This window comes from Vulpes vulpes, chromosome 14, assembly GCF_048418805.1.
Source record: "Vulpes vulpes isolate BD-2025 chromosome 14, VulVul3, whole genome shotgun sequence".
Classification (NCBI taxonomy): Eukaryota; Metazoa; Chordata; class Mammalia; order Carnivora; family Canidae; genus Vulpes; species Vulpes vulpes.
The window spans coordinates 22,051,991-22,073,999 of record NC_132793.1 but is presented as its reverse complement, the minus strand read 5'-3'; the positions used below and the strand labels follow the sequence as shown (position 1 = coordinate 22,073,999).

The following is a 22,009-nucleotide window of genomic DNA, read 5'->3' as shown; positions in this document are numbered from 1 at the left end:
CAGTTTCAAAGTCTGTTGTGCTGCACTGATGGGCGATGCTCAGCTCACGCACACAGTGTATGCTATCTAAAGCTCCACTCAAGGAACACCTGGGTGGCTCAGCAATTGAGCATCTGCCTTTCGCTTAGGATGTGATATCAGGGATCAAGTCCTGCATGGGGCTCCCTGCGAGAAGCCTGCTTCTCCCTCTGCCTATGCCTCTACCATTCTCTCTGTGTCTTTCATGAATAATTAAATAAAATCTTTTTTAAAAAGTTACAAAAATATAAAGCTCTACTCAAGAAGGAATGAAGCATACAATGATTATAAGAATTTTATATCAGATTGTAAGAAATGATGCCAATTGCTCAGTGGAAAAACAGTTAATTTCCTCCCATTCAAGCCGCTAAATTGACCACCATGATGAAAACTGAATGAAGACTAAATCCTGGAAAGCTTCAAAGAGGAGGTGATTTTTTTTTTTAAACTAAAGGGTGTTTTTTTCCTTTTTCATTATACAAATCATGAAAGAAACAAACCACTGGCGGAGGGAGAATTAGAGGAATTAGTAGGGGACCCTGCTTTAAATAGTATAGTCAGGGAGGCCTCACTGAGGAGGTGGCATTTAAACTGAGTTATTAAAAATAAATAAACTGAGGGTTTTTTTTAAAGCCCTATAAAATTAAAATAAATCAACTGAGTTATTCAGGGGCACCCGGTTGCCTCAGTCAGTAAAGCGTGCAACATGTAATCTCAGGGTTTTGTGAGTTCAAGTCCCACATTGAGCATGGAGCCCACTTAAAAGTTAAAAATTTTTAAATATTTTTTTAATATGTATACATACAAATTGAGTTATTCAAAGACCCAAAGTAGGAATGCCTGGGTGGCTCAGTGATTGAGCGTCTGCCTTTGGCTCAGGTCATGGTCCCAGGGTCCTGGGATCGAGTTCTGCATCGGGCTCCCCATGGGGAGCCTGCTTCTCCCTCTGCTCTTTCTGTGTATCTCTCATGAATAAATAAATAAAATCTTAAAAAAAGAGAGAGAGTAAGAGAATTTCAGGCAGAGGGAACAGCGAGGGCAAATCTCTGAGGCCGAATAAGCTTGATAGATGTTGAAGGAAGTGAGAAGGTCGGTGTGACTGGGATTCGATGAGTGATGGAAAGTTAAAGGACAAGTTAAAGCTGGAGTGAAGCCAAGGCATGCCCTGGGCAGGGGCTTTATTCTTGATGCAGCAACAAGCAATTGGAGCCTCCAAGCAGGGGCATGACATAATCTAATTTGTGAGTGGGTTTTGTTTTTGTTTTTTTGTTTTTTTTTTTTAATTTGTATTTTAAACAGATCACTCTATTTGGTCTGGAGTCCTGAAGGGTCATCAGCATTCAAGCATATTTAAATCCTCGCGACCAGGTGAGGTCATATTGGGAGAGCATCTATAGAGAAAAGAGAAACTGGTCCACAAGCAGGAAGTTAAGAAGTCCTGATTCTGGAAAGTGACTTAAAGAGGAAAAGCCACCAACAGGAGATTGAGAGACAGCACCCAGTAAGGTAGGAGAGAATACACAGCGATGCGTTGCAGGGAGGTCAGGAGGCTGAATGAAGTGGGAGGCATCCCTGGGTCAGGGGTCTGGCAGTGGAGACGCTGCAGGAAGAGGAAGGCAGAAAATTGCCCCCTGACTAGCACCACTAAGGAGGCTGGGGTGGTGAGGACAGAAGTCAAAGGGAGTGCACTGAAGAGTGAGCAGGCTGTGGAGGTAGAGTGCAGAAAAAAGAGAAATGGAGCAGTTGGGATGGGGACCATCCTGTGGAGAGAGAGGGAGAGAGACAGAGAAGGAGACAAAGAGGGATCAAGAGATGAGGGCTTGGCTTTTGAAGGGAGCAGGGGCCTTACCTCCATCATCCTGAAGGAAGGATGGAAGGCATGGAGGAGGGGGTACCTGGGTGGCTCAGGGTTGAGCTTCTGCCTTCAGCTTAGGGCGTGATCCCGGGGTCCTGGGATCAAGTCCCACATCGGGCTCCCTGCAGGGAACCTGCTCCTCCCTCTGCTTATGTCTCTGCCTCTCTCTCTCTCTCTGTGTCTCTCATGAATAAATACAATCTTAAAAAAGGGGGGGAGGGGGTGAGCCATGGAGGAGATGCAGGGGCTTCTGTCGGGAGGGTGAGGGGGCTGCTGCTGATGGCTTCTGTTTTCTCAGGTGAGAGTGAGGAGACCAAGGAGGGCAAAGACTTGAAATCTCAGAGAACAGAACTTAGATTTCCCAGGACATGGGGGGAGGTGAAGCCAGTCCACCCAGCAGGCATGGGGTGTTTTCTAGAAAGGACTCTAGTCAAGTGTATTTCATACAGCTGAAACTGTGAGGTGCCTAGGATTTTATGTCCTCTTTCCATCTACCAGAGGGGCAGAAGCATTTCCCATGCATTTATAAACTCTTTGCAAGCATCACTTTTAATACTTAGAAATAATCCACGGAATGGATGTTCCAAGAATCACTTAACCTTTCCCCTTTTTATTGGACATTCAAATTGTTTCCTGGCAATAATATTGGAGTTCTGAGAGAGGCGGCGTGTGGTCTGGAAAAGAAAGGAGAAGGCGAGCTTTGAGCCAGAGCTGGGATGTCTGGCACTCTGGCGCCTAGAATCCCATCATGGGAGCTTTTAGGGGCCCTATTATTGGATTGGTGTTCCTGACAGGTCATATTCTGGGTTTTCCTGGACACGAGAACAAAGAATGGGACAGCAAAGCAAATCTCACTGGCTTCTCAAAGTGCCCAGTGGTTCAGGTCTTGAGCCTGAGGGAAATAAGTTTGGAAAAAGGGCCAGGTATGTATGACCCCTGAACCGTTTACAATTCAAACACATATTGCAACAGCCCTGTTTGAGGTGGCAACAGGGCCATTTACTTGCCTGTTTTCCCCATAATACAAGGCTTTTCTGTATCCCACCCTTCCTGGAGGGGGCATCGCCCAAGAGACCTGGACTTAGAATATCTGGGACTCAGGTCCTCAACACAAAGCTCAGCAGAGAGGGTGTCTTTCAGTTGTGTGAGAATGAGGCAGGCCTCCCGAGACAAGGGGTTTACCCACCCAGCAGAGGCCAGGAGACAACTTGGTGGATGTATTCTCCAGTGGGCACTGGCCTAGGTGGAGACTGCTTGTTCTGGGATTAGCTGAAGCCCCTTCCAACTTGAGGATCTGTGATTTGACAACACAGCATTCACTGAATCCTACTTTGTTTTGAGTCAGGGACAGAAAAGTATCCTCCCAACACACCCCCGTGGACGAAGTGCCTACTGTGTGCCAAACACTGGACTTCCCGTGCGTGATCTCACATACTGTCACAACAGGCCAGTGAGGAGAGAGTCATCACCCCATCTGAGAGAAGGGAAACAAGCCAGGGCAGAGCAGGATGGCTTCTCTCTGCCTCCCAGCCTCGGGCTTCCCCTGTAGCATGGAGTGATTGATGGAGAATCCCACGGCATTGCCTTTTCCTGTAACATCTGTACCCGATAAAGAAAGGTTCCTAATGGTGGGCTCCAGGCTCCAGGTGGTACCTGGTAGCTGTGGTGAGAGGAGTCCAAGAGCCAAGAAGTTCAGTGTCCTCCATCTCTTTGGACTGGTGGGGGCCGAGCTGGAGGTCTGAGGGTAACAAGGTCTTGTTTGTGTATATTTATGGGATTTGAGTTTCTGATGGACAATAATCCCTGCCAGGCTTCCCAGCTGGAACGGGAGTGGGCATAAGGCCAAGGCCAGACGCCCTCTGGGCAGGTATAAGAGCTGGGGAGGAGCGCCTGGAGCCTGGCTGGGGCAGAGGTGCCAGCCACTGCCAGGGGACCAGGGTGCAAAGCTAAAGCTGCTTCGGACAGACTGCCAGGTGGAAGAGTTGGTTCTGGAAGTGGCTCTCTCTGGAGAGCCTGGGAGATACGGTAAGGAACCATCTGGCTGGACAGGCTGGGGGAGGTTGCCAGAAGCCAAGGCTGTGCAATGCAAGAAGATTTTTCCCATTCCTGCCTTTTTCTTCCCCACTGAGCTACTTCTTCTCCCTACTAAGTGACCAAGAGACCATCTGTCCAGAGGAGCCCAGGTGGAGACTGAGTGGGTATTTAAGTGTCAGGTATTTAAGTCCTGAATTTCTCAGAGGTGGTGTTGGGGGAATAGCAATAAGCACTATCATTTCCCCAGCACTCACTGAACACCAGGCACTGTGGGTTATCTCATCGAACTGATAGCAGAAGAATGGAGGCTGGACTTAGCATCCTAGTTCTTCAGGCATTATCCTTTTTTTTTTTTTTTTTTTTTTAAGATTTATTTATTTGAGAGAGAGCATGCGCACAAATAGGGGGAGGGGCAGAGGGTGAGAATCTTCAGGCAGATTCCCAGCTGAGTGGGAAGCCCAATGTGGGGTTCCATCCACGAGCCATGAAATCATGACCTGAGCTGAAACCAAGAGCTGGACGCCTAACTGACTGAGCCATCCAGGCATCCCAGGCATTATCTTCTTTCACTCTTACAACAGCCCTATTAGGTGGTTATTAGTATTTTACAGAAGAGGAGGCTGAAGCACAGAGATGTTAAGTAACTTGCCCAGTGTCACATAGCAAGGAAGTGGTATAATCAGGATTTGAACTCCCTGACTCCAGAGCTTGTACTTGTTTTTGATTTTTAAGATTTTATTTATTTATTTGAGAGAGAAAGAGAGGGCATGCACACAAGCAGGGCAGGGGCAGAGAGAGAAGCAGATTCCGGGCCAAGCAAGACTTAGGACTTGATCCGGGGTCTTCCAGATTGTGATCTGAGCTGAAGGCAGACACACAACCAACTGAGCCACCTAGGAAACCCAGAGCCTGTGCTTGTAACCACTGTGTTATACTAGTGTGGCTGTGATAAGTTTCTTCCACTCTCAGAATGGTAATTTCCTTATCTGTAATTTAAGGTCATAAAACTTGGTGCTCAGAAATATATTACCCTAAGATTCCCTAAAGATAAATTGAGATGGGTCAGCTTTAAGCCCTGGGAAGCCTTGTTGGGAACATTATCAAGAATTATGGGGGCACCTATGTGGCTCAGTCGGTTAAGCATCTGACTTTGGCTCAGGTCATGGTCTCAGGGTCCTGGGATTGAGCCTCATGTCAGGCTCCCCACTCACGGGGAAATCTGCTTGTCTCTCTCCTTCCCCTCCTTGTGCTCTCTCTCTCTCTCTCAAATAAATAGATAAAATCTTAAAAAAGAAAGAAAGAAAGAAAGAAAGAAAGAAAGAAAGAAAGAAAGAAAGAAAAAGAAAGAAGAGAAAAAGAAAGAAAGAACTATGAGGGAGTGATTGCCTGGCTCAGTCAGTGGAACACGCAACACTTGATTTTGGAATCATGAGATAGAGCCCCATGTTGGGTATAAATATTACTTAAAAAAAAAAAGAACTATGTGTATGGCCCCACCTTTTTAATTTTTTTTTTTTTAACCTTTATTTATTTATGATAGTCACAGGGAGAGAGAGAGGCAGAGACATAGGCAGAGGGAGAAGCAGGCTCCATGCACCGGGAGCCCGATGTGGGAATCGATCCCGGGTCTCCAGGATCGCGCCCTGGGCCAAAGGCAGGCGCCAAACCGCTGCGCCACCCAGGGATCCCTGGCCCCACCTTTTTAAAGATTTTATTTATTTATTTGAAAGAAAGGCAGAGCTAGAGAGAGCAGGAGCTGGGGGGAGGGGCAGAGGGAGAGAAACAGGCTCCTCATTGAGCAGGGAACCCTACATGGGACTCCATCCCAGGACCCCAAGTCCATGACCTGAGCTGAAGGCAGATATTTACCTGGCTGAGCCCCCCAGGCACCCTGTGTATGACGTTTGATCCAGCATTCAACTTTTGAAATTTATCATAAAGGATATAATCAGATTTACGAACAGGGAATTTCATTACAATTTTGCTTATAATCACAGAGAATTAGAAACACACAAAATGTCCAACAGTTGAGGAATAAATGATACATCCTATGAGGAAACAATATGTAGCCATTAGAAATCACATGTTCAAAGGGTGCTGAATGTCACTGGAGAATTCTCATTTTTAAGTGGAAAGGTACTTTTTAAAACTATACATAAAAGTATATGTGTGTATATATATATATATATATATGATAAATGAAAAAAACTGGAAAAATATACTTAAGGGTTCAGAGTTTATCTCTGAGGGATGAAATTATGAATATTTTTGTATCTTTATTCTTTTCTAGATTTCTCAAAATTTTTTTGATTTCTCAAAATTTCTATCATATACATGCCTTTTTAAATTAGAAAAAGGAAGATTATTTTTTTAATGGAGTTGTTGTTTATTTGTTGTTCTTTGGTTTAGTCTTGGCTCCTTTAAAAATTCTGTTATAATACACTTGCTGGCTTTGAGAGGGAACTGAATTGCTGGCAGTGAGTATTGTGAGGGCCTCTGAGACTCTGAGATGATCTGGTCTAACATGTTTCGTGTGGAAAAACTGAAGCCCAAGGGTACAAGGGACTTATCCAAGGTCAGAGAGAGAACCAGAGGCTCCAGATCCCCAGCCTGGAGCTTACGCATCTGCCCAAAGGGCCAGAATCCCTAGGCCAAGCTGCCAGAAGGGCAGGGAGATGTAAAGGAATCACAGCTAGAATTTACTATGTATGATTAATATGTGTTAGTTGCTAACTCCAGGTGAGGCGCTGAGGGTAGCTGACCTCACAGACCTACCCAGTGATGATTAGTCTTGGGAGTGACAGGAGAGAGAGCAAAGGGCAGCTGGGTGGCCTGGCACTAGCAGGGTGTGCCCCAGGCCTCTCCCTCTCATCTCTAGGCCTCACCAGCAGTGCTTCCTCCCCTGGGAGGGCTAAGGACTCTCACTGACAGCCGCCGGGCTCAGACAGAATGAAAGGTCTCCGTTGGCGTTACACTCGGCTGGTAAGGGGCCCAACTTGGGCTGGGGGACAAGCCAGCAAAGGTGGAGTAGGCTAGATCTCTGGTGGGGCGGGGGGAGGGGGTAGGATTGGACATAGATGGGTGATTTGTTCCCCTTCCAAGTCCCTCTCCAGCTGACCTGGAGTTCAAGAGTTCAGGAACCTGGGGCCTTGCCCCCTTACCCCTTGGTCCTGAGACCCTATAGAGCACAGACGCCTGTCTCCAGCCAGATGGAGCTCCATCCAGAAGCCCCACTCAGCTAGGACCCCCTTCTTAGGCTTGAACCTGGAGAATAGGAAAGAAATGTCCTATTCATTTCTCATTCTCTAGGAGGCCTCTCCTTATGAAAAGTCTCCAAGTCATTGTGTGCAGGCGCGTGTACACACACATACACACCCTCAATCATACATTCTGGTACAGAGTGGAAGCTCAACTGAATGAAGGCATAAACCAACACACATCCACCTGATACACACACACATATTTATACAATCCCAACTCACATTCATAAACACGTTGACAGGCAAACACACAAAGTTACTCAACACCTTCTCACATTGATTTTGCCAACACAAGTCTATTTGAAGCCGACACACACCTTCACATGGACGATCACACATCTAACACAAACCTGCATGTGCTTTCTCAGCTGCTTCACACTTGTCTCCCTTGACTGACAGAAGCCTCTGCCCTCATTTTCTTTCTTTGTAAAATAAGGATAGTAAGGAACATGTTCTTAGGATTCTTGGGAAAATTCAGGGAGGTCATGCACAGCAAGCGCTCAGCCAGGCCTGGTTAAGAATGTGCTGATCAGCATTGGCCACTATAGGTGTTAGTATTGTTATGATTATTGACATTATTATCATTGTTTCAAGTACAGATGCACACAGTTGCAGCTCTCAGGGCTGGGCCAGGCTGCCACCTGCCCTTCTCTTCTGCCCCTGAGCTTAGAACTTGATCCTTGGCACCCACTCTGGATCTAGAGCAGGCAGGCAGACAAACCACAGAGTCCATGGCCACATCTGATGGACATGGATACCTGTGACTTCCAGCTGGCAGGGGCCAGGGTGGTCTTGTCGGTCAGGGCACCAGCCTCCCCTGGCTGGGCTGGTGGTTGCAGGGGTCTGAGTGGAGGTGATGAGGCAGCCCAGGCTCTTGTGCTCTGGAGACATGGGAACTGGTGTCTCCTCGAGCCTCGACTTACCAGGCCTCTTTGTATCTTCATAGCCCAGTCAGGTGGAAGATGCTTTATCTGTAGAGAAGGGTGAGGAAGAGGAAGAGGAAGAGGAAGAGGAAGAGAAGACAGCCCCAGCTCCAACCTCAGTCTCAGCTCCTGCTCCTGAAGATCCTGTGGAGCCCCAGCTGGCAGAAACCAGCCAGGTTCTCGGACCCTCGGAGATTAGGCAGGTTGGAGCACAGTGCCAGGAGCCTAAGGGTCCCCTGCTCCTTCCCTACCCCAGCCAGGTCCAGGGACACCCTAGGCTCATTCCTCCTACATCCCAAACCTATGGTGGCGGTGGAAGGATGAAGTAGGGAGGAATAGGGGTAGGGATTCAGCACCTCATCTATTCTCCAGCCTCTAGGGACCAAGGTTATCAAGGGGAAAGAGTCCTGAGGGAGACCTGACCTTGATTCAAATCCTGGCTCTGCTGCTTACTCCCGGTGTGGACTCTAGGCAAGTTGCTTCACCTCCCTGAGCCTTGTTTTCCTCAATTGTAAAATGGGACTAACAATCCCTCTCTCTGAGGGCTCCTAACTGGCCCTTGGAAACAGTAAACTCCTCTGCCACCCATAAAGCACTATGCTGGGTGAGTGCGGCCTATTCAACCTCATTCTTTGTGGCACCCTGAGGACAGAGTGGAAGCAACAAGGGATGGGGTGGGGGGACAAGGATCATTCGCTCACCTTCAGCCCTATTCCTAGCTCAGCCTCCACCTCCCCCCAAGAGTCACTGGACATCTCTGGAGCCTGGCCTTCCAAACATCGAGAGATGGCTTCAGCCTGCGGAGCTTGTACAGGCAGATGGAAGGCCACAGCGGGCCGGTGCTGCTGGTGCTAAAGGACCAGGATGGTCAGGTGAGCTGGGCCACAGCCCCAACCTGAGGCTCTGGGGGTGCCTGACCACGCAGCAGCGGGCCCTGCCCCAGGGCAGCCTCAGGGACAAGAGGCAGAGGCCATAGCCTGTCACTTATAATGGACGCTGAGGATGACATTGAAACCATCCCCACTCAGTCATTCCTTCCTTCCTTCATTCCCTAATTCATCCGTTCGACACTTGTATACATACTATGCATCTTCCATGTGCCAGCTTCGATGTGGACGAGAACCAGGTCAGACAGAAGGGGTTCCTGCCCTCTTGGAGCTAGAGGCCTAATAGGGAGGTGGGGCCTGAGGGGAAGCAAATAGTCAACTGGGAAGACAATTTATGTGGGGCAACTACACCTTAATGATCCATTTGTGCTTTGAAAACATCCCCCTGCTGGTGGGAGAACAGATCTGAGAGACTAAGAGTGAAAGCCAGCCAGTGAGGAGGCAGCCCCGGGAAGCGCCCACCTTTTACAGCAGGGACCTTGGGAGGGCGCTGTCTCAAATCCATGTGGTCTCACCAATGGGGCCCAGGCTCTCTGGACAGGGGCCAGCTAGCTTCAACTGCTCTTCCATGAGAGGAATGTGTTAGAGCTGGGAGAGATCTCAAGGGTCCCTGAGGAACCTCATGTGGACAGGAGCTCCTCCATCTTCAAGATGCTGATCAAGGACCGTCCTCCTCAAGGTCGGGGAGCTCACTTCTTCAGGATGGAGTCCCTTCCTTGGCAGAGTGTTGCTGACTGTGAGGATGTTACTCTTTTTTTTTTTTTTTTTGGATGTTACTCTTTATATTAGGCCGAAACCTACTCCCCAGGGCTGCCTCCCAGTGATCCTGCCTCTGCCCCACCACACTCTGTAAAAGAGGGAAAACCTGCAGCCACCAACTACCCCACAGCGAGAGAATGGCTGAGGGATATATGGTTCTGCTACATAGTGAAATATTGCCAAAGGCTGCTAAGAAAAATGATGTAGAGCCACAGCTATTAAAAGTGTTAAGTTTTTGTTTTTATTTATTTAAGACTTAATTTTTGTTTTCTTAAGTAATCTCAACCCAAGTTGAGTGATTTAACCCAAGATCAAGAGTTGCAAGCTCCACTGATTGAGCGAGCCAGGCGCCCCGAGCTCTTGTTTTTAGAGTAAGATATGAATGGTACTCTTGGGCCAACGGAGAAAATGTATTAAGAACTGGATATTAGGGCAGTCTTGGTGGCCCAGCAGTTTAACACCACCTTCAGCCCAGGGCATGATCCTAGAGACCTGGGATCAAGTCCCATGTCAGGCTCCCTGCATGGAGCCTGCTTCTCCCTCTGCCTGTCTCTGCCTCTCTCTCTCTGTGTCTGTCATGAATAAATAAATAAATAAAATCTTAAAGAAAAAAAGAACTGGATATTAGATATTATTGAATTGCTGTTAATTTTCTGAGGTGAGATGGTCGAATTGTGATCATATGTGAGAAAATCCCCATTCTTAGGAGTTGAACTATTTAGGGGTAAAAGGGTTGTAATATCTGCAAATTATTTTCCAACAGAACAGCAAAAAATAGAAGAAGAGAGAAAGTAAATATGGCGAACACATTTACAGTTTTGAGTCTACACAGAGGTTATCTGTACCGTGCTTTTACTTTTCTGTATGTTTGAACTTTTAAAAAGAAAAGTGAAGGGAGGAAGCAGCTTACAAAACAGATGTACAGGGCACCTGGCTGGCTCAGTTGGAAGAGCATGTGACTCTTGATCTCAGGGTCGTGAGTTTGAGCCCCATCTTGGGTGTAGAGATTACTTAAATAAGTAAAACTTGAAGAAAAAAAAAAACCCACAAACCCAGGTGTACTATAGGATCTGGTTTTCTGTGTAAGAATATATACACTGGCATTAAAGATGCTGGAAAGAAATGCACAAATATATTAAGAAGAGTTACCCTGGGGAACAGAGGGGGAATTGCAAAGGGTTTAATGTTTCTTTCTTCTTGTCTATAACTTCTAATACCTTTCTACAAGGATTACTTTTACAAAAGAAGTATATTTAAGAAAAAGTAGGAGGACACCAGCAAGAGTTCTTCCTTGGGGAGTGTCAAGGGAAAGGACACATATTGATGGGCCTATGCAGCCCTCCCTATGCCCCAGGTCTGTCCCAGACCCCCGGGGTGCCCCTCTAGGTGAGTCTGTATTACTAAGCCTGGAGAGCAGGTTTGCCAGAGGATATCCACTCCCTTCCAGCTACAACAGCAAGTTCTTCTATTTCCAGATGTTCGGAGCCTTCTCCTCTTCAGCTATTCGACTCAGCAAAGGCTTCTATGGTACTGGAGAGACCTTCCTCTTCTCCTTCGCCCCACAGCTAAAGGTGATATTCCCAGCCTTCTAGGGAGGGGGGAGGAGGGCTATACCAAAGATCCTGAGGTCCCAGTGGCCCCTAGCTCTATTCCCCATGTTGGGGTGCCTCATATCCCTCCATCTTTCCACAGAGGGAATATGACAGGGCAGTGGTGGGCAGCACATCCCCCTTGGCCGGCCCATCTTCATTTCTTTTGTTTTTTTAAAAGATTTTATTTATTTACTCATGAGGGACACAGAGAGAGAGACAGAGACATAGGGAGAGGGAGAAGCAGACTCCTCGTGGGGAACCCGATGTGGGACTCGATCCCAGGACCCCATGATCACGACCTGAGCCAAAGGCAGACACTCAACCACTGAGCCACCCAGGCGCCCCCATCTTCATTTCTTAAAATGCTCAGTAGGTTCCTGGCAACTACAGACTGGCTTGTAAAGGAAGAGGGGTACGGCTCACCTGATGCAGGCTGTACAGACAAGAAGTCTGTCCAAGTGCCAATAGATCTGTGGGTGTACAGGTAGGAAAATAAAGACAGACACATCCAGTGACTTCAGCCTTATGAAGTATGGGCTGAGGTCATCAGCTAAGAGTGAGGTCAGAGCAGACAATGTAAGGGTTGAGCAGAGAAAAGGTATCAAATCATCATGGGAGTGGAGAGGTAGGCCTATCAGAGAAACAGAAGGACAGGGTCACCTGGAGGTCTGTCTAAAGGCAAGCCAGTCCCCTGGGCACGCGTATCCCTCCAGCTACATTCGGCTCCTTGAGTTCAGGCATGGGAGAGAGTGACTGGGCTTTTGCCAAGCTGGTTGGACAGAGGGACAGAGGGGAGCGGAGGTTGACGTCTGCATCGGTAGGGAAGGGGAGCCGGGGAGGCTGGAGGACAATGAAACGAAGATGATAACAACAGTTGAGAGGTGGCTTTGAGGTCAGAGACTTGCAATAACGACACCCATTGAGCAATGTGTTGGAAGATAAGAGACAGGGACATTGGAAACAGACTGGTAAGGACAGATTCCCGGGTGTGAACACAAGAGACAGTGGCTGGGGTGGGGGTAAGAACACCCCTGGATTGGAAAAGGAAAGGATGGGGGGCACCTGGGTGGCTCAGTGGTTAAGCATCTGCCTTTTGCTCAGGTCATGATCCCAGGGTCCTGGGATCAAGTTCCTCATCGTCCTCCCTACAGGGAGCCTACTTCTCCCTCTGCCTGTGTCTCTCCCTCTCTCTGTGTGTCTCTCATAAATAAATAAGTAAAATCTTAAAAAAAAAAAAAAAAAAAAAAAAAAAAGGAAAGGATGATGGCAGGCAGGGGATGGGTCCGTGTGGGTGGCAAAATTCACCAAGGACAGTGGCAGGAATTAGGAAGGAGGGAAGGATGGTGAGCCAGAGCTCAAGCCTCCAGTGCATGGTGATTGGTGACATGGAGATGGGTGGGTGACAGAGACAAGACAGTGGGGGAGTCAGATGGTGCTTGCTGCCAGAGAGCAGGGCTTTTGAAGGAGGGAGGGGAACAGTCCCCAGCATCTCCCATCTAAAGCTTTTCCATCTCGGAGTTATTTATTGAATAAAACGACCGAGCACTTGGCACGAAGCACACTACTTTTACGACATATAGAAATAGTAGCAGCTAACTGTACTAGTTTACCACCCGCCAGGCACTATTCTGAGACTTCCACAAATTAGCGCATTTAATCATGACAACATTCCTATGAGGTACATACTATTATCAGCCCCATCTTACAGTTGAGGAGGCAGAAGCACAGAGAAGTTAAGTAACTTGCTTAACCTCACACAGCTAGTCAGTGGGGAGGATGAGATGCAGAAACAGGCCCTGGCGCTTGAACTTGGCCACAGCACTACACTACCTCTCTAAATGACAGATGGAGATGCTCTTGGGCTCGCAGAAGAGAGATGATCACAGTATACAGCTATAGGTGCTGTGGAAGCAACTCCAAGGAGGAGCACCTATATGAAAAGGGGTGAGATGATCAAAGGAGACTTCCTAGAGGAGGAGCTTCTTGAGTTGGGTCTTGATGGACAAACAAGATCACCAGGTGATGAAGGGCGTAGGGAGCAGTCTTCTTGGGGCGTGCACAAAGGTGGAGTAATTGAAAAGAAGACAATGCCCATTCAGGAACCCAAGAGACATATATCCAACTACTACCCTGTTTCCGCTTGGACTGCAAGCATGTGGCATTTTAAGCCTCCCAGGTCCCAACCTGAGCTCCTGACTTTCCCCCACAAAATCTGCCCGTCCTGCCATTTTCCGCAATGAAGTTAATGGCACCTCCAACTTTCCTACCACTGAGACCAAAAATGTTAGGGTCTTTAACTCCTCTCCATCACACCCCACACCTGAGTTGTCAATGAGCCCCAATGGCTCTGCCCCTTGTCTATATCCAGAAGTCACCACTTCTCACCATGTCCTTTGCTGTCACTTGGTTCAAGCCACCATTGCTACTTGTCCTTGTTCCTGCTGTAACCACCTAATAGGTCTCCCTGCTTACACCTCAGTCATCACAATAGCTAGTGTTCCTCTTAAAAGGTAAGTCAGGGATGCCTGGGTGGCTCAGTGATTGAGCATCTGCCTTTGGCTCAGGGCATGATCCTGGAGACCTGGGATCGAGTCCCGCATTGGGCTCCCTGCATGGAGCCTGCCTCTCCCTCTGCCTGTGTCTCTGCCTCTCTCTCTGTGTGTGTCTCTCATAAATAAATGAATAAATAAACAAAATCTTTAAAAATAAATAAATAAAAGGTAAGTCAGAGCATGTCACTTCTTGGCTCCAAGCTGCCAATGGCTTCCTTTCTTGGAGAAAAGCCAGTATTTTTTTTTTTTTTAAAGATTTTATTTATTTGAGAGAGAGCACAAGCAAGGAGAGACAGAAGCAGACACCCCACTGAGCAAGGAGCCCCACATGGGACTCGATTCCAGGTCCCTAATATCGTGACCTGAGTCAAAGGCAGATATCCAACTGCTGCTAAGCCACCCAGGCACTAGGCCAGTCTTTATTTTTTATTTATTTATTTATTTATTTATTTATTTTTTAAATTTTTATTTATTTATGATAGTCACAGAGAGAGAGAGAGAGGCAGAGACACAGGCAGAGGGAGAAGCAGGCTCCATGCACTGGGAGCCCGATGTGGGATTCGATCCTGGGTCTCCAGGATTGCACCCTGGGCCAAAGGCAGGCGCCAAACCGCTGCGCCACCCAGGGATCCCCTATTTTTTTTAATCAAAAAAAATTTTATTATTAATGAGAGAAAGAGAGAAAGAGAGAGAGAGAGAGAGGCAGAGACACAGGCAGAGGGAGAAGCAGGCTCCATGCAGGAAGCCTGACGTGGGACTCAATCCCTTGACTCCAGGATCAGGACCTGAGCCGAAGGCAGGTGCTAAACCGCTGAGTCACCCAGGCCGCCCCAGGCAGTCTTTATAATAACCTACAAGGCCCAGGGTACCTCTGTGGCTCAGTTGGTTAAGGATTTGCCTTGGGCTCCGGTCATGATCTTGGGGTCCTGAGATCCTGCCCCATGTCGGGCTCCCAGTTCAGAAGGGAGCTTGCTTCTCCCTCTCTTCACCCACTCCTGCCTGCCCCCGCCCCCCAGCTGATGCCATCTCTGATAAAAAAAATCTTTAAAAAAATATAATAACCTACAAGGCCCTACATCTTCCATATCTCTCTTATGTTGTTTCTTGCTATTTTTCCTTTCCCTCACTCTCCTCTAGCTACAATGAGCTCTGAGCCAGTCCTGAAACATGCAGGCCTGCTTCTGCCTCAGGACCTTTGCATACACTGTTCTGCCTCAAATGCCTTCCACTGGATCCCATGGCTCAGGTCTCACCTCCTTTAGGATTCTTTTTTAAAGATTTTATTTATTTATTCATGAGAGACACACAGAGAGAGACAGAGACACAGGCAGAGGGAGAAGCAGGCTCCATGCAGTGAGCCTGACATGGGACTCGATCCTGGGGACCCAGGATCAGGCCCTGGGCTAAAGGCAGTGCTACTGCTGATTCTATTCAAATGTCATCATCTCAGAGAGGCCATCTGTGACCAACCAATTTACATTGACAACATTCCGTTCTTTGGGAATCCTTTTTGTCCTTCTCTACTTTTTTATACTTAGCACTTATCACCTCCTAACATACTATTTAACTTATCCACCTCCACCTACTAGAATGGGAATCCCATGAAGGCAGGAATTTTTGTCTGTTAAATTCACCATTCTACCCAGTACATAAAACAGCGACTGGTACTAAATGCTAAAAAAAAAAAAAAAAAAAAAGTTGAACGAAATGAATTATTTTTACAGGGGCTGTCTTCCCAACTTCTTGTTATGGAATCTTTTTTTTTTTTTTTTTTAAATTGAGTGATCTTTGCCTATCTTTGGTCTCTTGGCACCTCTTGTGTTCTTCAGGAATTACCAATTGCTCCTTGAGGATGATTCCAAACAGTGCTATGAACAGAGTCTCTGTAGCAGCAACGTTTTCTTACTCCCTCAAGTTTGAAGGTCACATTCTTCAAGGAAAGTAGAGAAGGAATTGAATGGCTCTGTCTTTTCATGGTCACTTGTTAATATTATCTCATCTCTTCTGAGCCCAGGACTAATTTTGTATTAGTCTTATTTTCTTGCTAAAAATGCCATGGTTGGGACACCTGGGTCCCCATAGCATTTTTTTTAAACAACTAATTACGGGCAATAATGCTATACTCTTGTAGCCCTCTAAAATAATGCAATTATGCTATACTCTTGTAGCCCTCTAAAAATATTTTTTATTAGCTGAATGACTCTTGAATAATTTATTCATTCAACAGACATCTATATTATGTCTTGGGAATATTGCTGGGAACCAACACAGCCCCCAGAGCTTACATGTTAGAGGCACAGGCAGTGAAGTGCTGGCATATGAACACAGTTCTCAAAGAGTGGTAAATGCTGAGGAAAAGACACCAGGCCCAGGAGGAAGGGCTACTTTAAACAGGGTGATCCAGGATGCTTCTCTGGGATGACATTCAGGCTGAAAGATGAGAAGTGGGCCATTTCAGGATCTGCGGGAAGGGTATTCTCAGTAGAGGGATCAGCTACTGTGAAGGTCCTAAAGTGGAAATAGCTTTGGGTGTCCCAAGCATAACAAGGCCAGTGTAGCGAAGTGGTCAAGGAGGGAGAGAAGAGGTCAGAGGAAAGCAGGGGTCAGAGCAGGTCACACTGCAGTGTGGGGAGGGGCTGTGGGCAGGTAGGTGACAGGGGAAGCAGGGATGCATAAGGAGGCTGTGAGGAAGCGAGGAGTGAGTGTGGTGGGGACTGGGTGAGCACAAGTGGAGATGGACAGGGCAGGAATGAGGGTAGTCTGAGAGTCTCTTTGGGGTGGAGCCACAAGATTTGCTAAGGACCAGAGTATGAGGCAGCATCGGGAAATGGGCATGCTCCAGCGAAAGATGAGGAAACAGCTTGTGGCAGAATCAGGGTCCGGCTCCTGACCTGGACCTTCTCCTCTCTCCAGCTTTGGAAGCAGGATGCTGCGGAGAGTTCTGGTCTACTTCTAGAACATAGGGGGCTTTGGGGTTGTGGGAACTCAGACTAGAAAGCAAGAGGAGGTAAACTCCGGGGAGGACAGAAGAAATTTCCAGAATCAGGAGCCCGGGTACTTCCTGACAGTGGAGTTTGGAGCTGGACGTTTCCTTCCCTCCACCACACTGCCACCCAGTGGTGTGGAGTCACACTGCAAGGGCACGACACACCCGATAACCCAGCCTTTTCTGTCATCCCAGGTCTTTAAGTGGACAGGAAGCAATTCTTTCTTTGTGAAAGGAGACTTGGATTCACTGATGATGGGCAGTGGCAGGTGCGTGGCTCCGTCCTCCCCAAGTCTGGAGTCGGGGTAGTCTGTGTTCTGGTCTCTCTCCCATCTGGAAATGCTGGGCTAGGCTGCCCCAGATGAGGCTGGTGGTAAACTTCCAGGCTTCTCCCTTCAACATCAGCAGCGACAGAAGGGGGGTGGAGTGAGGGGTAGGGCTGAGGGAGGGGGGCAGGGGGTCATCCTCCAAAGTGTTTAGGTTGATGACAGCTTTGTCTGAATGTATGTGATTTGGAGAACAGCATTCCTCCACATGGTTGTCTGAGGCAAGTCAAGGGATGGGAGGCTAGATCAGGAAACCGCTCACTGGAGGAAGGCCAGGCATCTGCCCAGGAACCTGGTGCAAGTGTGTGCACGCATGCGCGCCTGTGTATTAGGAAGAAAAAGTTAGCCTTACTCCTGGTGAAACCTCCACATTCAGGCAGAATAAATCTTATCTTGAAGGCAAAGATGAAAGCAGTACCAGGCGAGTTCCTTGCCCTCCCAGCTGTCTGAAGAGCCTCTACTGAGACAGTGTGGCACAGAACACACCAGCCATTGCTGATTTGCAGTAACCCACTTCCCAGCCCCAGCCTGGTTTGCCATTAAATGAGGGGATTAGAGTGGATGCTTTCTGAAGTAGTTTTTGGGCTGAGTCCATGCCTGAAGATTCACTCCTTCGGTTAAGCACTGCCATCTTTAAAATGTTCCACATGTTCTAAAACTGGATTGTGGTGATGGTTGCACCAATGTATATATTTATTGAAATCACTTAACTATAAAAAAAAAGTGCTCCAAATCCTATGGGGGAACAACATGTGGAGTTCCCAATAATCTGGATAAATTGGTTTAAAGGAAGATTAAACAGACAAAACTGAGCTGTGGTCATGGTGAAGCCAAAGGCTGGTTGGTGGTGTAGACCTGGAAGGTCAACATCCAGGAGTTGAGTCATGCCAAGATTTTCCTCTTCTCTTTAGTGGCCAGTTTGGGCTGTGGTTGGATGAAGACTTGTATCATGGGGGAAGCCACCCCTGTGCAACTTTCAACAATGAGGTGCTGGCCCGGCAGGAGCAGTTCTGCATCAAGGAGCTGGAGGCCTGGATCCTGAGCTGATGTCCCCATGGTGGACAGCTTCCTAAAGCAACAAATGCTCAGACCTGCTCATGAATGCCATCTAGACCCTCTTTAGAGAGCGCTGCCCATTTTCTCCAAAATCTAGAAGACTGGCTGTGACCATACCTCTCTGTGGCCTGGGGACCCAAGTCAGGCATGGAAGCAAATAATGTTCTCCTGGAGAGGTGACTCTAAGGAGTGAAAGGTATTCACACCTCATCTGAGCAGCACAAAGTCCCTGATGAAATTTCTTTTTATTTATTTCTTTTTTAAAGTAAGCTTCATGCCCAGCATAGGATTTTGAACAAAGGACCCTGAGATCAAGAGTCACATGCTTCACTGAGCAAGCCAGGCACCCCCTGAAATTTCTTTTTAGGAATTATACAACTAATACATGTTTATTGTAGAAAAACAAAAGACTTAAAAAAATTTAAAATTGCCTAAAATTCAACCACCCCCAAAACATTAACATTTTCATTTTCATATATACCTTTCCAGATAATTTTCCATGGAGATATGTGTGTGTGTGTGTGTGTGTATCTTATAAAAATGGGATTCTAGGGATCCCTGGGTGGCGCAGCGGTTTGGCGCCTGCCTTTGGCCCAGGGCGCGATCCTGGAGACCCGGGATCGAATCCCACATCAGGCTCCCGGTGCATGGAGCCTGCTTCTCCCTCCGCCTGTGTTTCTGCCTCTCTCTCTCTCTCTGTGTGTGACTATCATAAATATAAATAAAAAAATAAAAAATAAAAATAAAAATAAAAATGGGATTCTATTCTGTATGTTTTATTTAATTATGATAGTCACAGAGAGAGAGAGAGAGAGAGAGAGAGAGAGAGGCAGAGACATAGGCAGAGGGAGAAGCAGGCTCCATGCACTGGGAGCCCGACATGGGATTTGATCCCGGGTCTCCAGGATCGCACCCTGGGCCAAAGGCAGGCGCTAAACCGCTGCACCACCCAGGGATCCCTATTCTGTATGTTTTAGAAATCATTTTAACTTAATACTATCAAACCACCTGGACTCAACTGATGAAACTAATAGACTTCAATAGCATCTTTCCTTTTCTAGTACATTGAACACTTCTTGTCTGCCACCAGTGTGCTGGGTGCTTATAAATCTCTAATTTCACAAGGAAGATATGAAAGCAGCAAATGAACAATATACCTATTTGGATAAAGAAGCTGAATCTCTGTAGGTGGGGTCAGACCTAGGGCAGGTTAAAAGGAGGAAAGAGATGTTTCCTGACACAAGAGCTCAGGAAATGAAAAAACATCCATATCCCTTCCTGTGACAATGCTTGCCTCCTGCCAGAAAACCAAGTAAGTCCTGCTAAATATCATCTCCTCTCCTGCAAACTGAACATAGCGTGGACATAGTCAGAAACATCTGGTAGATTCCTAGAAACATTTCCTTTGCACAAAAGGGTCCTGATTAGGCACACAAGTGTGAGAGGACATCAATAAGGAAAAGACTTTTGGTTTCAAGATGGAGATACATTCATGAAGCTTTATTGCAGCTGTTTCCCTCGCCCAAATGAAGTAACCAACCACTTAAACTCGCAGTTCTACTTACATTCTCAAGGTGAAAATAGTTCAGTAACTCTAGAGGTTAAGTTGTTAAAAATCTTAGTTTTTATACAAATAGAGAAGGTGTTTAAGAAAAATTTAACCTTGTAAATGGTACATGTTTCTGATCATTAAAACAGTTGCAAAGAGCATAAAGTGCAGCTGACTTATATGTAAAGGATGCAAACAAAGTAGTTCAAGTTATTTCTTAGCACAATGACACAATATTGAAATCATAAAATTCCAGAGTAAACCACAATGATTTAAAGATAGAAGTTACAGAAATAAAAACAGTATTAGCAGAAAAACATTACATTCTTGACCTTGGGTCTGGGTACGCTAAGTCTTAGCCCTCTAGCCCCCCCACTGAATGTTTTAGAGGAAGCTTGGCCAACACAGATATGACCCGTACCATGGCTGACTTCGTTTGTGCTTCTAGGAGCCCACATGTGGACACATCTCACCCACATAAAATTATGGTGGAAGTGGGACGGGTTTTAATTATCCTCCTATGAATTAGGGTCAACTCCTGATCATCTACTGGGGGATGGAGGACGGTGGGGGAGGTAATACAGAATGGCAGACACTCCTAATATTTTTCAGCCTAGTATCAACAGAACAGAACCTGGTTACATAGTGGAAGGTAGCAGCACTCCTAAGACTGGATAACTGCTGCTGTGGTCTGAGTTCCTTCCTTCCTCCCAATTGCTCTTGCCCAGAGTCAGGGCTGGGTCCCCAGTCCTGGCCTGCCATGAAGGCTTTTGTAAGGGAGTGTCAAAGCTTAGGATGTAAAGGGCTTATGACTCCCATTCTCCACTGCCCTGCATCTACAGGATCCTTTGGTTGCCACCAGCTTTGGCTCTGACTCCAGACTTTATTCTTGGTAAAGTTCTATAGAACAGGCAATTAATTGTAGGTATATGGAGGTGGGGGTGGGTGCCCTTTGCACCGAATTGCTCAACCACAGTGGTGCCTACTCCACTGCAAGGTAAAGAACAAGCGTGGGGGAATACTGGGCTACAAAGGGTAACTCAGAATTGTAGGGATAATCACTCATCTCATCTCAGCAAGCTCCATCTTTGCGCTGAAACCCATAAAATGCACACTGAACAAGCAAAAACAAAATCCCAGCTCTGAATAGCCCCAAGAATGGCTTCTGTGACAACCTCTGATCAGTTTACAAGGGAAATTCAGATGGAAGGTTGGAAGGGAGCCTTCTCCAGGCCAAACCAGTGATAGTGACAAAGACCTCGGGATATGGGAAGCAAGTATTCAGGAGAAAGAAACTGCCCAGGTCTGGGGCTGCAACTGACCCAGAGAACAGCCTGGCTTGGGGGATTCCTCTGCCACAGAGGGTAGAGGTCCCTTCAGAGGCAGTCTTATGTCCCACTTCAGGGGAGACCAGAGCCCTCAGATCTTTTCAATAAATTAATCAGGCCTCTCAGGAGTTGAAGGTCCTCATTTCCTACCATTTAGTCCAACCTAGCTAAAAGGGTAAGGAAAGGCCTTTCACTAACATTTCGATCACTTAAGAAGAATTGTCCTCAAAAAAAAAAAAAAAAAAAGAATTGTCCTCAAATTTGAAGTGATGGCACGTCCCTCAAGAGGCTAAGATTTTTTGTTTTGTTCTTAACCATAGCTGTTTATGATAGTCCCAATTTTAAATTCCAATGTGCACCTTCTCTCATTTCCAAACTTTAAAAAAAACAACAATCATATGTCATAAGAATTCAGAGTACATAAAAAAACTTTTTTTGTTATTGTAAGAAAATAAGACTACTAGAAGAGAAAGACTTTAGTTAGGGTTAAAATGGGTAACACTTTCCATAGCATGTATAGCAAGATTTGTCTAATGCCTTTCATTTCTTTGGATAAAAATACTTCAGCATATGTGTACATTCAAAATACAAAAAGCACTAGTTATCACTAAAATTTGTAGAACTCCACGACCAAATTCCCTACACTAGTTAATACTGTTGGGGGACAGGGAAAAGAGCTTTATGTAAACAAATGGTTGCAAACATTCACATTGAGTCATCCTGAAAAAGCCGGAGTTTAAATTTGGACCTTTCTCGGAAGTGATCTGGGCTCTGGGCTGAATCCATGTTATTCCACTCCGCTTTTCGAGGTGTTATAAGTGGGGCCACCACATCACCATCCTGTTAAGAAAAGAAAAACCAGGAACAAAGAAAGGCCAGTTTTC

At 46.7% G+C, this 22,009-nt stretch overlaps 2 protein-coding genes across 4 annotated transcripts in view; one reads left to right on the top strand and one right to left on the bottom strand.

Moving 5' to 3' along the window:
- The first annotated feature begins 1,317 nt into the window (after positions 1-1,317).
- Positions 1,318-18,685, top strand: TLDC2 (TBC/LysM-associated domain containing 2). Of its 3 annotated transcripts, none has more exons than XM_026009910.2 (7): positions 1,318-1,524; positions 6,786-6,889; positions 8,114-8,293; positions 8,810-8,962; positions 11,212-11,307; positions 17,062-17,135; positions 18,104-18,685. In XM_026009910.2, exons 2-7 carry the CDS (start codon positions 6,857-6,859, stop codon positions 18,237-18,239), a joined length of 672 nt encoding a protein of 223 aa, XP_025865695.1. In that variant the 5' UTR covers positions 1,318-1,524; positions 6,786-6,856; the 3' UTR covers positions 18,240-18,685. The 3 variants fall into 3 exon arrangements, with proteins under 3 accessions (XP_025865695.1, XP_025865693.1, XP_072592078.1); XM_026009908.2 differs by lacking the exon at positions 1,318-1,524 and adding an exon at positions 3,773-3,898; XM_072735977.1 differs by lacking the exon at positions 1,318-1,524 and adding an exon at positions 3,781-3,898 and having other exon boundaries at positions 8,114-8,266.
- Positions 18,686-19,719: 1,034 nt separating this feature from the next.
- The window catches only part of SAMHD1 (SAM and HD domain containing deoxynucleoside triphosphate triphosphohydrolase 1), a 54,193-nt gene continuing 51,903 nt past the window's right edge, over positions 19,720-22,009 (bottom strand). Inside the window, exon 16 of the mRNA XM_026009739.2 lies at positions 19,720-21,965. Coding sequence (XP_025865524.1) covers positions 21,831-21,965 — 135 coding nt within the window. The 3' untranslated portion in view covers positions 19,720-21,830. The remainder of the gene's footprint in view (positions 21,966-22,009) is intronic.

Coding starts and splice junctions, on each gene's coding strand:
- TLDC2 (XM_026009910.2), top strand. CDS start 6,857: ATGAAAGGTCTCCGTTGGCGTTACACTCGGCTG. Junction 8,294..8,809: donor GACCCTCGGAGATTAGGCAG/GTTGGAGCACAG, acceptor CCCTATTCCTAG/CTCAGCCTCCACCTCCCCCC. Junction 8,963..11,211: donor TAAAGGACCAGGATGGTCAG/GTGAGCTGGGCC, acceptor TTCTATTTCCAG/ATGTTCGGAGCCTTCTCCTC.